The 15,723-nt window shown below is 48.9% G+C and overlaps 1 protein-coding gene across 1 annotated transcript in view; it reads right to left on the bottom strand.

The window, feature by feature from the left end:
• ARHGEF17 (Rho guanine nucleotide exchange factor 17) overlaps nucleotides 1–15,723 on the bottom strand; it is a 255,902-nt gene that overhangs the window by 49,231 nt on the left and 190,948 nt on the right. Inside the window, exons 4-5 of the mRNA XM_014577378.3 lie at nucleotides 9,541–9,657; nucleotides 7,847–7,939 (exon numbers count right to left, since the gene is read on the bottom strand). Coding sequence (XP_014432864.3) covers nucleotides 7,847–7,939; nucleotides 9,541–9,657 — 210 coding nt within the window. The remainder of the gene's footprint in view (nucleotides 1–7,846; nucleotides 7,940–9,540; nucleotides 9,658–15,723) is intronic.

The raw sequence follows: 15,723 nt of genomic DNA, 5'->3' as shown, positions 1-15,723 counted from the left end.
GGTGCAGTGCCCCCAGGGAAACTGAGGCACACACAGGGAGTTACTATAGGACAGCAACAGCCTTGACAGTGCAGGGAAATCCACACTCCTGGCGTGCTGGCAGAGTACATGTATCATAGAAACATCGAATCACAGAGCTGGAAGAGACCTCAGGAGGTCATCAAGTCCGACCCCCTGCCCAAGGCAGGACCAATCCCAATTAAATGTAGCTCCGGCCTTTGCAAAAGACAGCAGTAGAATGGAGTTAAAAAACTACTGACTGGTTGTCAGGCTAGTAAAGAACCCTCTTCCCACGCAGTTTTCAGAGGACGAGAAGCCACAATTCCCCTTATTTTCACCGGGCACTGACAGAGGTTTTGATTTTTTGGGGATAACAGTGAAGATTTCATAGGCCTGTCCATTTGGTCTAGTTCTTAATGTTCAGGGCTGATTTTTTTAATAGAACCTTAAGATGGTTCAATCAATGGCAGTGACCAAGAGCATATTCTCTGCTCCCCCCTCTGCCATTACTATAGTATCTCAGTATCTCACAATGCTCTAGCTGGCCCTTCTATATCACAAGGGCCAGAGAATCCCTGTGGTTGTGCTACAGTGCATTGTTAAGACAGTCTATCCCAGCAATGAGCAACTCAGGCTGCATGAGTGGCCCTCCTTCATCTCAGTGAGTCGCAAGATTGTCCCAACCAAGACAATTTCCTGAGACAGGTTACTTTTGCTAACGGCACTTGTGTACCTAGCATTTATGGCGTGTACCGACTGAACAGGAGCAGCACTTTGATGGGATGCAGGGGGAGCTCCCACAATCAATGCTGTGTGCAAGCAGTATGCATTTCACCTCACATACCCTTGCTGTATGTGCCTGTTGCGTTAGTAATACCAGTAGGGAAAAAAAGCCTACAGATGGAGACCAGCACAATCAGGCAACCCTGCGTGTGGGCAACGGTAAACAAAATGTCTCCTGGACCACACATAAAACCCCAATGGGCTGCAGGCTGCTCATCACTGGTTATCTTGATTCTAAGATACCAAGAAATAACAAAGCCCCCACAGGCCAAGGTGAATTTTTGCAATGATTAATTAGCCTCACTTTAAAAAGGTGCACTTCATGTCTAGTCTGGGATTCTCTAGCTTCAGCTTCCAGCATTGGATCTTGTTATGTTCTTTGCTTGCTCAATTTAAAACCCTTTTTCTATATGAAATCTTCTCCCCAGATAAGTAGCTATAAACTATGCTCAAGATCCCCCCTCTCCATCTCACATACATTTCTCTTCGACAAGCTAACTAGCTCAAGCAATTTAAATTTGTTGCCAATAATTGCTTCACCCTCTAACAACAGCTTATTTTATTTAGAGGACTGAAATACTGTAAATGTAGAGATCCTGAAATAAAAGTCATTTGTGGCAGCAAGCCTGTCAACTGCTTTGTATTCTTTGCTAAAGCAAACAGAATCTTGTTTCCTAAGAGTTAACACTTGATCCTTTCAGCAGAAATATTTTAAAATCACTGAATAGGAATAATCCAGATAAAAGAATTGAGGGAGGTATTAGCTTTCCAGGTCAAGTGGCTAGTGATAAATCAGACCTCACAGCTGGCCTCTAAGAACTTTGAAGATGCCCCAGAAGGACAGCTAGTCCAACAGCCTGTAGCAGTGGTTAAAAATCCTTCCTGTTTCTCCTGGAACACCATCCCCGGGTGGGAGAATTACACCTCTCCTCGTCTGTACAGTGTCTGTGGATTGACAGCTTTGGCAATGCCCCCTGGCGTAATTCACTGTGGAAACATCAGATGTCTGGGTCCGTATGCAGCCCCAAAACAGTATTTACTTGTATATGGAGCAGTGAGATCATTCCAAGTGCCTGCAAATATTACCAAAACAAAGACAAGACATGGGAAACCGACTGGCTTGGATCCCTTATTTTCATTAGCAGCCAGCCAGTTTAAACACATCCATAATTAGGTTAGGGTGACCACTGAACTATTGAAGGCCTAAGGGTGATGCACTGGGGGTGTGCAAATCCTCAAGAAGAACATTGACAGCAGCAGAAACAGGTAATTACTAAGGGTCAACACAAGCGGCCTACATGTGGCAAGTTAACAAAAATGGATCTTGTCTAAAAACTTCACAAACTGTGCAGGGTCAGACTCACTGCAAGTTTCAGGACTGCAGACCAGCCAGGGAACCCACGGCAGCTATAGGAAGTGGCATTGTTGCTGCTCAGAGAAGATGGCATATTATAAATTCCTACAGAGGCTTTGACTTCGTGCCAGATGGGGCCCATAGGCGCTGTCTTTCAGAGGGGCCATAAAACAAGTGATCTTAGCTAATCATGGCCATTTGAGATCCTGCAGCACTTGACACTTGCGTAGCAGCCCCAGCCCTGGTGTCCTGACCAAATTCAAGTGCTGCTAATGGTGTTTTTCTTCTTTAAAACCTGTTCTGTAATTTTAGCTTGCTACAGTGGTTTTCTCCCTACTCCCTGAACGAAACTGCTGCTATATTTTACCCCAGAGGTGGCAGCATTTCAAATTGGGGCTTAAGTGGCGTGTATTATATTGAGATCCTTATTACACAGCATGAAATCCAGAAATCCCAGATCAAAGAGAGACTATTTCCGTGGCGTGTGTGTTGAGAGTCGAGTTACCCTGCGTGTGCGGAGCTGGCCTCCAGCCGGCTGAAATGCAAAACGACAAAAGCTAGCTTAAGCTTTCTGAAGATGAACTTTGGCCTCCCACTGGTGCTGTCCATATCCGGAGCTTTCTAGAGAAGGCTGGACAAAACACGACTCCATTTCCTACACGGCGGGAGAGACTGAACTAGCAGAGATGCTGGCAAAACACCTGAATGGGCTGGATGGAGTCAGGGCAGTGGCAGGGCTGTGTGAGAAATCCAGAACACTGACAGTCAGTCCTGAGGATGGATACAGGTGAGCCTGCTTTTCATGGAATCCTAAGCCTAGAAGAGACCGCAGGAGGTCACTGAGTTCAGCCCCCTGCCCAAAGCAGGACCAACCCTAGCACTCTTCTGAGTGCCAACATGCATAGCTGGTGAGGGAATGAATTACTGCCCTGAGGAAGGAAAGGTCAGTGGACAAATGAGAGGGAAGAAGGCTGGATGGAATCCTGGTCAGGAGGCTTCTGGCTCCATGTGGAATCCAGAATCCTGAGACACACTGATGTGGGGCTGGCAAAGCTTTTTATCTGCAGTCACTGAACTGGATGGCTGGGCTTCTGTGACAACACCGTCAGGCAGGACACAGCTGAAGAGAGCGCTGCTGCCTGCGTGCACATGGATCTCATTAGCTGCTTCTGTGGCCGGCTTCTGGGGGACAACGTCAAGGATCAGCTATTGCGCTCTTCTCAACAGCTGGCAACAGCACTCGGGAAAGGCAGAGAATCCATCACAGTGGCATAAACGCAGCCCTTATATAAGGCCAGAAAACGTCCATCTCTCTCCCAACTCCTTCACCATCCAAGGCGCTTCCTCTCAGCCAGGCACAGTATGTGGCTGCAACAGGCAATGTATAATCATCCCTGGCAGCCATCACTCCCTGCTCACACAATCCCTGCTCCAGCCCGAGCAGATGCTTTTTACTCTCTTTGAGCAGGGTAAAAACTCACTCAGGAATCTGCAGCCCATGCTGATGATACAAAAGGTTTAGAAAGGGGCAACAAAATTATTAGGGGTTGTTTGGAACAGGTCCCATATGAAGAGAGACTAAAAAGACTTGCTGAAACAAAAGACAGGACAATGTAGCACTTTAAAGACTAACAGGATGGTTTATTAGGTGATGAGCTTTCGTGGGCCAGACCCACTTCCGCAGATCAAATTGTGGAAGAAAATTGGCACAACCATGTATACTAAAGGGATACAATCAAAAAAAGTGAACACATATAAAATTGACAAATCAGATTTTAGAACAGAAGGGGGGCGAGGGGGGGAGGTTAGTGTCTATGAGATAATGATATTGGGGTGATAAGACTTGGACTTTTCAGATTAGAAAAGGGGGGGTATGATATAGGTCTACAAAATCATGACAGGTGTGGAAAATGTGAATAAGGAAAAGTTATTTACTTGTTCCCATAACTTAAGGAGTCACCAAAGAAAACTAATAGGTAGCAGGTTTAAAACAAACAAAAGGAAGTTTTTCTTCATGCAGCGCACAATCAACCTGTGGAACTCCTTGCCAGAGGATGTTGTAAAGACTAGGACTTTAACAGGGTTCAAAAAGGAGCTAGATAAATTCATGGAGGTTAGGTCCATCAATGGCTATTAATCAGGATGGGTAGGAATGGATGACAGGAAAGGGATCACGTGATGATTACCTACTCTGTTCACTCCCTCTGGGGCATCTGGCATTGGCCACTGTCGGCAGACAGGATACTGGGCTACAGGGATCTTTGGTCTGACGCAGTATGGCCATTCTTATGTTCTTATGAAAGCTGAGCTGAGTGACTCTGGATCACGTAGCACATTTCTCCTCTGGATCTCCCAAAGTGCTTTATTGACATTAACCCATCAGCAAGGTCACTGGGGCGCCTGGATCAGAGATGGCTCCAAAAAAGCCCAGAGAGGTGAAGGGACTTGCCTAAGGCCACACACAGAGCCAGTGGCATAGCTGGGATCAGTGTCCAGGAATCCCCTGCTTTAGCCACTGTACCTCACGCCCTCTCTGATGTCAGGTGTAAACAGAGTGTAATGGACAAACTGGAGACATGGTCTGAGGGAAACAGGATGAAGTTCAATAAGGACAAGTGTAAAGTACTCTACTTAGGAAGGAACAATCCCTTTCACACATACAGAATGGGAAGTGACTGTCTAGGAAGGAGTACTGCAGAAAGGGATCTGGGGTTCAGAGAGGACCACAAGCTAAATATGAGTGAACACTGTTGCAAAAAAGCAAACATCATTCTGGGATGTACTGTTTTAAGCAAGACACGAGAAGTAATTATTTTGCTTTACTCTGCGCTAATTAGGCCTCAACTGGAGTAGTGTATCCAGTTTTGAGCACCACATTTCAGGAAAGATGTGGACAAACTGGAAAAGGTACCGAGAAGAGCAACACAAATGTTAAAGGTCTAGAAAACATGAGCTGTGAGGGAAGACTGAAAGAACTGGGTTTGTTTAGTTTGGAAAACAGAAGACTGAGAGGGGACATAATAGCAGTTTTCAAGTATCTAAAAGAATGCTACAAGGAGGAGGGAGAAAAATTGTTCTCCTTGGCTTCTGAGGATAGGACAAGAAGCAATGGGCTTAAATTGCAGCAAGGGAGGTTTGGATTAGATATTAGGAAAAACTTCCTAACTGCCAGGGTAGTTGAACACTGGAATAAATTGCCTAGAGAGGTTGTGGAATCTCCATCATTGGAGACATTTAAGAGCAGGTTAAACAAACACCTGTCAGGGATGATCTAGATGGCGCTTGGTTCTGGTATGAGGGCAGGGGACAGGACTTGGTGACCTCTCAAGATTACTTCCAATTCTAGTATTCTATGGTATCTGTAACAAAGCAAAGGAGAAACTACGGATGAGATGAGATGATTGTTTGGGTTGGAAGAGATGCCTAAGTGTGTCCAGCCCACAAACCAGTTTCCACCTCTGCATCATGGCAAGGTAAATCTCAATCATAAGCCATCCCTATTAGAAGGTGAACTATCCTTGAACATCTCCAGAGCTGGAAAGTCTGTGCCTCACCTTGGCAGCGTGTTTCACAGCCTCGTTCTTCCAAACTATAAACCTGTCCTGTCCTAATGTTTAACGTACATTTCATAGCAACAGCTGACACTTGTTCTCAGTGACTGCTAAAAATACCTGGGCCTCACTCTCTTTATAAACCCCCTGCTTGATAAAAGCAGGTAGTTATTGTGTGTCACTGCAGCTGTCTTCTCGCCAGACTGATTATTCCCTTCTCAACCTTTCCCTGGCGCCCCATTGCTCTCCTCTGAACACTCTCCTACCTCTCTCCTCAGGCTGCCTCTGATGTCGCATTATATAACATTGAGCTGAGGTGTTCCAAAGTGGCTAGTGATGTGCGGTTCACTCTGTATTTGAGGGCCCCTGAATGAGGCTCGATTTTCAAAAACTTTTCCAGGCCCTCCTTTGGAATTTGGGCTCATTTAAGGCATCTCAAGGTGGACACCCAAAATGACTAGTCCCCCTGGAGAGATGCTATTGTGGCTATATTATAAATACAGGCAATAATTAGTTAATACAGCAACAGCATTCAGCAATTCTTTATCAGCAACATACTACGGTGAGTGTTCGGAGACTAGCGTCCTTGGCTCACTAGAGACACATGTAAGAGAACAATGCTAGCGCTGCTTCCATCACTGTACAGGCCAAATCAAATCCACTGATCCGAGCACCTCCAAACTATGAGGGAGTGCAGGCTCCAGACCCAAACTCTGTAGCTTGGACTCTTGGCTAGATAAGAACAGAAGCCAGGTCTTAAGTCAGCCATGTGCTAGTCTGTATCCACACGAGAGAGCTCAAGGGAGCAGCTAACAGGAGTGGAAGGTTTGGATGTCAGTAGAACTATAGCGCCTGCTAAATGGCTAATGACAAACCCAGACCATGCCCTGTATTTGCAGTTGAACCAGACCAAGCCATATCATCTCCATTTTCTGTTCATCCCTCTCCGGCTCCCAGCACGGCTTCAAAGCATAAGCAAAGCTGGACAAAGCCCTTGGCCTGAAGTATAAATTAGGGATGTTAAAATGCATTTATTTTGTAAACATGTAACCACTGACATTTTCAGTGGTTACACATTTACACCCTGGGGCAGGTGGGAGCTGGTGCTTGCAGGGAGCCAGCATTCAAAGCTGTCTCCCTGCGGGTACCAGCTCCTACCTGCTTCCCATTTCCCCTGCACTCTGCTGACTCTGTATCAGAGTAGGGAGCAGGCAGCTGCCTACGTGTACAGGCTCCTGACTCCCCCCACCGAGGCAGCAGCACAGAGGTTAGGCGGCTCTGTGGAACCGGTATGCACTTGGAACCAGCTTGAAAGCCGGCTCCTCGCATGTACCAGCTCCCTGCATGTACCAGTATTGGCTCCTGCCTGTCCCCCTTCCCCTCCACTGCCTCTGTATCAGAGGCAGCAGTGCAGGGAGGGGCAGGCGGCTCTGCAGGAGGCGGTGCTTGAGGGGAGCTGGCTTTTACAAAAGTGAAGCTCAAGAAGGGCCCTGTGTCAAATGATCCGCAAGCTCCCACCCCAGCTAGTACACCTGGAAAGATATTAAACCACATCTACACAGGTGTCCAGCTCTGTTCAGCCTGCTAAACTGGACATGGCCCCTTTTGCCTGAGTAGACAGGCCAGGGAGGTGAAAGGTCACTTCTCAGTTGGGCAAATCACTTGTGGTTCCTACCAACATCAATAGGCCAGTGAGGCCGCGACATCGTTCCAAACCAGCTCACAAGCACCCGACCCGAGAGCACTGAAAGCAGGACTCACACTCAGCTCCATGACGTCACCCCAGGTAACCACACCGCCCTCTGCAAGTCAGCACGAGGCCGACTCAGGGACAGTCCTCTGAGAGGGAAAAGGGCCAACGGATCACCAAGCCTGGCCACTGCTAACGCAGGATCGCTCCCCGCGGAGTGTCCCAGATGTGACCAATTCTATAGAGAGGAATTCCACCAGCTTCATGGGGTGACCAACCTCACTGCATCCAATCCTCTTCCCAGCTGCCCAGCCTATCTGCACTGCTACACAGACAGCATCACGGCATTTCTCTCGGACCCTACAGGCCAGCAGGGACAGTGAGTGCACGGCCAGCCCCGGTGAGGTGCCGGACCGCTCTGGGAACGCTGCCGTCCTGGCCCCGCACACTGGCCCCGCTCCGCCTCACCTTCACGAGCAGCTCATAACGCGGGATCCTCTGCACAGGCTTGATCATGAGGTCCGACAGCGCTTGCTTCTCTTTGTTCTCCCGCATGCTTTGCTGCAGAACAGTGGGAAGGGGAGGGAGAGAGGCAGGTTCTCGTCACACAAGGCCACACGGCAGCCTAGTTCACCCCGCAGCAGCACTGGTTCTGGCTGGGACCGTAGTGAGATTCAATGAGGCATTCATACCAACACTGAGAATACCCAATGCTAGCATCATTAGCAGCACAACAGGACTTCCCTGGATCTTGAGCTAGTACAGCCCATGATGAGAGCAAATTTGGGGGTGGGAGATGCCAGGTTACCCCACTTCAGGGCTTCTGAGTATTTGGGTCTGGCCCCTGTCACTGGCCTGGATGGACCTCTGCTCGGATCCAGATCCTGTGCTCTGAGGCTCAGGATGTGCTGCAGACCCCGCACAAAACCACAGCTAAGTGGAGACTGCAGAGGCACCATCCAATCCCAGTACCCAGGCTAGAACGTCATGCTGGTCTCCACCATGGAAGACTGAACCATGGAGGTGTGGCTACATGATTTAGGGATGTGGCCAACCCCTCGACCCCATTCTAAGCCTGCTAGCCTCCCTGAGTCTGGACTAAGGAGACATAATGCCTCTGAGACGATCTGCTATAGGGCCCTGTCTGCAAAGGACAACAAAGGCATAATCTGCTCCCTACGAAGATCTCAGTGAGATGGTGAATGTGCCCCGTCAATCCTCTGGGGGTCAGACAAGTGCCAGCAGCACAGAACTGGGCTGTGGAAACGGGAGGAGCTGGATGTTCTTACTCAGATACAAGAGGCAAGATGATCAGCTGGGGTAAAAGGGTGTAGCTCCAATAGAATCAATGGCGTGACACTGATTCACACCAGTTGAGGATCTGGAGTGGCACCGATTCGGATCTGGTCCAAATATTTGCAACCAAGGAAACAAGGAAAAATCCTGGACAGATAAATGCAAATTTGTTCTCTCCAATGTTTCTCCCGTCCTGCCTCCCATGGCTGCTCCAGCATGACACCCCTTCAGCCCAGCCAGTGGCCTTTTATCTTTGGACTAGGGATATTAAATTGTGTTGAATTAGCTAATCGAGTAGTCTATGGAATTTCCATTTCCCGCTCAATTAGTCGATAAGGGAGGAAATTGCAGAGCCACAGCAGGGTTAGCTCAGCCCTGGGGCCTTTTAAATGTAATAAGAGCTGCTCGACTCATACTGCATTTAAAAGGCAGAGGCACAGCGGGAGACACGGTGTGAACCGGGAATCAGATGTCCTGGCTCGTGCCTGGTCCCAGGCGCTGTGCCTCTGCTTTTTAAATGGACTCCCGAGGCGCAGCGTCCGAGACCGGGTGCGAGCCGGAAATCAGCTAGGGGTAAGCCGGGAATCAGCTGCACCTTTGCGTCTCCTGCTCTCCTATGGAGATGGTGCTGGGCGGGGGAGGGAGAACCATCTTTAAGCCATCTCTCCCCAGCATCAGCTCCTACTTCCTCACTTGCTGCGGGGGGAAGCGACTAGCTGAGTAATGACTCAACTTCCCAATAAGCACATGCTTACTGGACAGTCAACTACTTGCTTACATCCCTACTTTGGACATGCATAATCAGTTCCGACTGAGCTGCAGAACCAACTCAGCTGGTAGGCTGCCCCTGCCGGGAGGCTACCTACCTCCAGGAATTTCATAAAGGCCGGCCTGGCTTCCTTGGCTACTCTCACAGCATCCTTGGCATTGAGGAAGTTATCGATGTACGCCGAATAAATGTTCACCAGGATGTCCTTGGAAAACTGGGGGAGCAAAACAGAGAGAGACCATTAAAGGGGGTTTTCCAGGACAAGAAAGAGGCTTTCTGTGAGGATGTCAGACAGAGAAAACCAGGGAATAAAACTACACACTCCGCCCTGGGGTTGGGAGGGTCTGGAAAGGGCTGGAAAGACAGAATCCCCACCTTTGAGTTTGTGTTTGGCTGCCTGTGCCCTGCTTCACCCAGACTTCCCATCACTCTGGTCACCTTGCCATCGACAGTAAAGCCAAGCGCTTGCTGCAGCTGTGAGATGGGGGAGTCTGCCTGTGCCAGGGGAGCGAGTACCTGTCCGGCTGGTTTATTTTCTCCGAGGACAGGGTAGATGGCCGTCCTCAACAATAATGGGTGTGTGTCAGTGCATGGGTATCTCTTGACATCACCACATGAACTAAATCTGAGCAGTCTGTGAGACAGGCTGATCACCTCGTCTAACCTCCAGCTCTGTCCTATTGACCTGGGAGCTTTCTGTTGCAATGGGTTGCCCCCTGTGAAGCTTGAATGTGAGTTTCAAGACTGCCTGGAAGAATGGATGAACCAATTCCTAACCAGGGGTGACAGAAGCTCCCTACAAGTGGGATAAGCCACCAGCTCCCAAAACGTGGCCTTGACCCCCCTGCTGCCTCTTCTCCCAAACCCGTGCCTTCATGCCACCTCTTCTCCTTGAGGTCCCGCCCTGCGTCACCTCTTCCCCTGAGACTCCACCCCCCAACCCTTGTCTTCTCCCAAGCCCCTGCTCTGCCTCTTCCCCATAGGCCCTGCTCCTGTGCTGCCTCCTTCCATGAGGCCCCACCCCCTCTTTCTCCTGAGGCCTTGTCCCTGCGCCCCCACTTCCCTAGAGGCCCTGGTTTCGTGATGCCTCTTCTGCTCAAGACCCGTCCCCCACTCACTTGTCTCTGCCTCCTCATAACTCTCCCTTATGGCTGATAAAAAGTATGGCCCTCCTGTTCCAGTGCCCCATTTTTTGACCCAATCCTGCCTCTTGGCTGATTCCACAGACAGACCATTGCTGTGTTTGCCAGGTGGATAATTAACACCACTGTCAATCTCTCTCTCCAACACAGCCATCAGCAAAGCCCGTGCCATCGGACTGCCAGCGGCTTTCCAACCTGGCATCTGTCTTTCAAAACCTCATCACGACTCTTGCCCAAGCTGGCATGTGTTATCACAGAATCAACTGTACTTTAAGTGCTGTGTCTATACAGCCCCTGGCATTACAGGGTCTTGATTCATGAGCGGGGCCTTTAGGCACTATGACAACAGATAATTAATACTCATTTAGGGACTGCGTCAGGAAAGGCTGTTGAAGGGCTACTGGAAGCATTTGGGAAGACAGGATTTCTGGCCCCAAAGCCTGAATTGGGTATCTAGCCATCCCTAAGAAGGATGTTAAGGTGGAAGAATTGAACTCAGAAGACTTGGCTCTGATTTCTGGCTCTGTCACCAGCTTCCTTAGTGACTTGGGTGAGTCACTTAACAGCAAATGCTGCCACCTGCAGAAGGAACACAGCACAGTGGATTGGGCATCATCATCATAGAACAGAATAATAGAATATTAGAACTGGAAGGGATCTCAAGAGATCATCAAGTCCAGTCCCCTGCCCTCACAGCAGGACCAAGCACTGTCTAGATCATCCCTGAGAGATGTCTATCCAACCTGCTCTTAAACATCTCCAGTGACGAAGATTCCACAACCTCCCTGGGCAACTTATTCCAGTGTTTAACCACCCTGACAGTTAGGAACTTTTTCCTAATGTCCAACCTAAACCTCCCTTGCTGCAATTTAAGCCCATTGCTTCTTGTCCTATCATCAGAGGCCAAGTAGAACAAATTTTCTCTCTCCTCCTTGACACCCTTTTAGATATCTAAAAACTGCTATCCTGTCCCCTCTTTGGCTTCTCTTTTCTAAACTAAACAAATCAAATTCTTTCAGACTTCCCTCATAGCTCATGTTTTCCAGACCCTTAATCATTTTTGTTGCTCTTCTCTGGACATTCTCTAAATCTTTCTTGAAATGTGGTGCCTAGAACTGGACACAATACTCCAATTGAGACCTAATCAGCGCAGAGTAGAGCGGAAGAATGACTTCTCATGTCTTGCTCACAACACTCCTATTAATGCATCCCAGAATCATGTTTGCTTTTTTTGCAACAGAGTCACACTGTTGTCTCTCATTTAGCTTGTGGTCCATTGTGACCCCTAAATCTCTTTTTGCAGTACTCCTTCCTAGACAGTCGCTTCCCATTCTGTATGTGTGAAAGGGATTGTTCCTTCCTAAGTGGAGTACTTTGCATTTGTCCTTATTAAACTTTATCCTATTTACCTCAGACCATTTCTCTGGTTTGTCCAGATGATTTTGAATTATGATCTTGTCCTCCAAAGCACCGGCAACCCCTCCCAGCTTAGTATGATCTGCAAACTTCATAAGCGTACTCTCCATGCCAATATCTAAATCATTGATCAAGATATTGAACAGAACTGGTCCCAAAACAGACCACTGTGGAACCCCACTTGTTATGCCCTTCCAGCATGACTGTGAACCATTAATAACTACTCTCTGAGAATGGTTATCCAGCCAGTTATGCACTGACCTTATAGTAGTCCCTTCTTAGTTGTATTTGCCTAGTTTATTGATAAGATCATGTGAGACCATATCAGATGCCTTACTAAAGTCTATATATACTTCTCCACCACTTCAACCTTATCCACAAGACTTGTTATCCTATCAAAGAAAACTATCAGATTGGTTTGACATGATTTGTTCTTTACAAATCCATGCTGGCTGTTACCTGTCACCTTATTATCTTCCAGATGTTTGCAGATGAATTCCCTAATAACTTGCTTCATCATCTTTCCTGGCACAGAAGTTAAACTAATTGGTCTGTAGTTTCCTGGGTTGTTCTTATTTCCCTTTTTATAGTTGTGCACTATATTTGCCCTTTTCCAGTCTTCTGGAATCTCTCCCGACTTCCATGACTTTTCAAAGATGATAGCTAGGGCTTTTTCTCTAGGGCTTTTCCCTCCCCCTTCTTTACTCTGGCCCTGCAACAGAAGACTCTCCCATTTGTCTGTTTCATTCACCTGTTGTATCCTGTCTGATGTTTTCTTCATTTCACTCTTTATACGGCACCTAGCACACGCGGGGCCTGCTCCTTCCTTAGTGCTGGTAGGCATTGTGGGGATGGAAATACTAGCAAAGAAAAGGCTACACATGTGTGTAGAAGTCGCCCAACACACTACAACTCGTTCACATTTTTGCATAAGCACAAGCACGTGCATACCTAAAGCTCTGGACACACAACGTTGCCCTTGAACGCACATTGACAACTCTTCTGATATACAAACTTGAGCAAATTCAGGCTCCCCTCCAGACACTCACTGATGCACTGACTCCTCACCCCACCCCACCCCAAATACCTACCCAGCACCGCTACTCATAGGGCAGAATTGTAAGTAGTGAAGGTCACCTTGGACTTCCCCCCCTGAACCGGGTTACGTTCACAGCAGTGACTAGTCACGCGCTGGGAGGAGATGATGAAAAATACCCCAAGCGACAGTTGCCATTAGTATTCCTATTCCAGAGAGCCACAGGCAATCTCGCCAGCCACTGCACCACCTGCGCCCCTCTGTGACCCACTCATTAAAGCATCTCTCCCCTGTGCCACGTTTATTACTGAGGTGACGGTGTTGTCAGGGCCCCAGCTAAGCCAACCTCCTCTGCCTCCAATGTGTCTCATTCCCTTTTAATTACCCACCGGTGCCCTCCCCCATCCTCCCCCATCATCTCCAGCCAAACAGCAGAGACCTGTGAAAGCCCTGTGGGCACCATGCAGTTCATTAGGCGAGCGTGCCAGCATCAGTCCAGTTCCCATTTCAATTGCCAGGAACAGAGTGGGAATTAAACCCAGCTTGACTGAATCATTAGCGTCTGCTTGTCCCTGCTGGTGTACCAGAGAGGCAGCTGCTGTGGCAATCACACAGGGATTACACAGGTCAGTGGGCAGGGGATGCTGTGTGATGAAGCGGAGCTGGAAATGCTTGGGACGGCCAGGGCTGTATGCAACCCACACTGGGAGAGAGGCTGACTGTGCAGAGACCCCCTTACCCTCGGCCAGCCTGGCACCTCGTCCCTTCTCTGTGCTGGAATCCCTTTGGAAGGACAGTGCCCCAGGAGGCTAGTCACAGCTGTTCCATTCACAGCGTCCTTCCCAGAAACAATGGCACAGCTAATCCAGCTGGTCTGATGGGCCACTAATGGTAACGTGGGCCTGGCATTCTCCCTTCCAGTCTTAAGGCTCTCTGAAGTGCTGGTATTTGCCATCTGTAGGATGGCAGCGTTAAGACGGCCAACGTGGGGATCAGGGCCCCACTGTGTTAGGAGCTGTACATCCATAGAGAGACAGATGCTGCCCCATAGCTTGCAGTCTAGCCAGGCAGGCCACCCACTTAGGGATGTAAGTGATTACTCGACTACTCGCTTCCCCGCCCCCGCTGCCTCTGAATCAGAGGCACCAAGGTGGGAGGAGCAAGTTTCTCTTAAAAGCCTGCGGTGGGGAAGAGGGGGCAGGGGAGGCAGAGGTGTATTGGGGAAACGGTGTTCTGTGGGGTATGGACTGCTGTGCCTCTCCCTTTGAAATGTACAAGAGCCATCAGTGGCTCTTGTACATTTCAAAGAAAGAGGCGCAGTGGGGAATCTGTGTGAATCAGGCGGCTCCTGTACATTTCTAAATTGCAGCAAGGGAGGTTTAGGTTGGACATTAGGAAAAATTGTTCTCCTTGGCCTCTGATGATAGGACAAGAAGCAGTGGGCTTAAATTGCAGAAAGGGAGGTTTAGGATGGACATTAGGAAAAAGTTCCTAACTGTCAGGGTGGCTAAGCACTGGAATAAATTGCCTAGGGAGGTTGTGGAATCTCCATCACTGGAGATATTTAACAGCAGGTTAGATAGACATCTTTCAGGGATGATCTAGATGGTGCTTGGTCCTTCTGTGAGGGCAGGGGACTGGATTCAATGACCTCTCAAGGTCCCTTCCAGTTCTAGGACTCTATGATTCTATGATTTCTAAGAGGAGAGGTGCAACAGTTGGGACCTGGCGTGAGTGGGGAAAGCTTCGGTCCCTGCTCATGTGGGTTTCCCCCTGCGCCTCTGCCTTTGAAATGTAGAAGACCCGCCTGCGGTGCAGTGGGATAGTGAGCACCCACATTATCGACTATTCGAGTAGTTGATGAAAATTCCATCGACTACTCAATTAGCTGATTACTTGAAATTTAACATCCCTACACCCACTCACAGTGGGGTGGGCCATCAGGGTCTGTCACACCTGCCTCCCTATGGGAAACCTTTCTGCTGTTCCGATAGCACTATCTTGAGTGAGGCACTAGCGTCCGGCCTACCCAGTTTAGGGATGTGAAAGGTCAACCGGTTAACTAATAAGCATCATCCTTAACAGGTCAGACTTACCAGTTCTGGTTAGTCGATGGGGACTGGAGCAACAGCCTACCTGTCATTGGCGGGGGGTTGCTACAGCTCCATTGGGCCTGCCACGGACAGGGGCTGCTCTAGACATCTGGAGCAGCCCTTGTCTGTAATAGACCTGGGGGGAGAGGCACAGGTAGGGGCTGCTCTGACCAGACTGGAACAGCCCCTGCTGTGGTGGGTGGGGCAGGGCTGCTCCAGCTCAGCTGGACTTGAGTGGTCCCCTCCTTAACTGGTGAACTTTCATGTTTAACTGGTTAACTAGTGACACAGGATTTTATATCCCTAACCCAGATAGCACCGTAAGCCCACTCTGGCTTGCACACTTCTCTGGTGCCACAGCAGGAGCCTTGGAAAGAGGCTTTTGTGGGAATGATCAGCCTCGCCAGCCTATGCATGTGAAGCAGTAGCACAGTGTTGCACTCAGGAAGACCAGGATTCAGGACCAGGGCCCGGTACCTTCCTCCTCCGGCTGCACAGAGTCACAGATTGCAAGGCCAAATGAGAACACCGTGATCCTCTGATCTGACTTGTTGCATAGCACACAGGGCCCAGAGCTCTAGAAGTCATGGAAG

Source organism: Pelodiscus sinensis, chromosome 1 (assembly GCF_052426305.1).
Source record: "Pelodiscus sinensis isolate ZL-2025 chromosome 1, ASM5242630v1, whole genome shotgun sequence".
In the NCBI taxonomy this organism is placed as follows: domain Eukaryota; kingdom Metazoa; phylum Chordata; order Testudines; family Trionychidae; genus Pelodiscus; species Pelodiscus sinensis.
The sequence above is the reverse complement of the archived record's forward strand: the minus strand, read 5'-3'. Positions and strand labels throughout refer to the sequence as shown.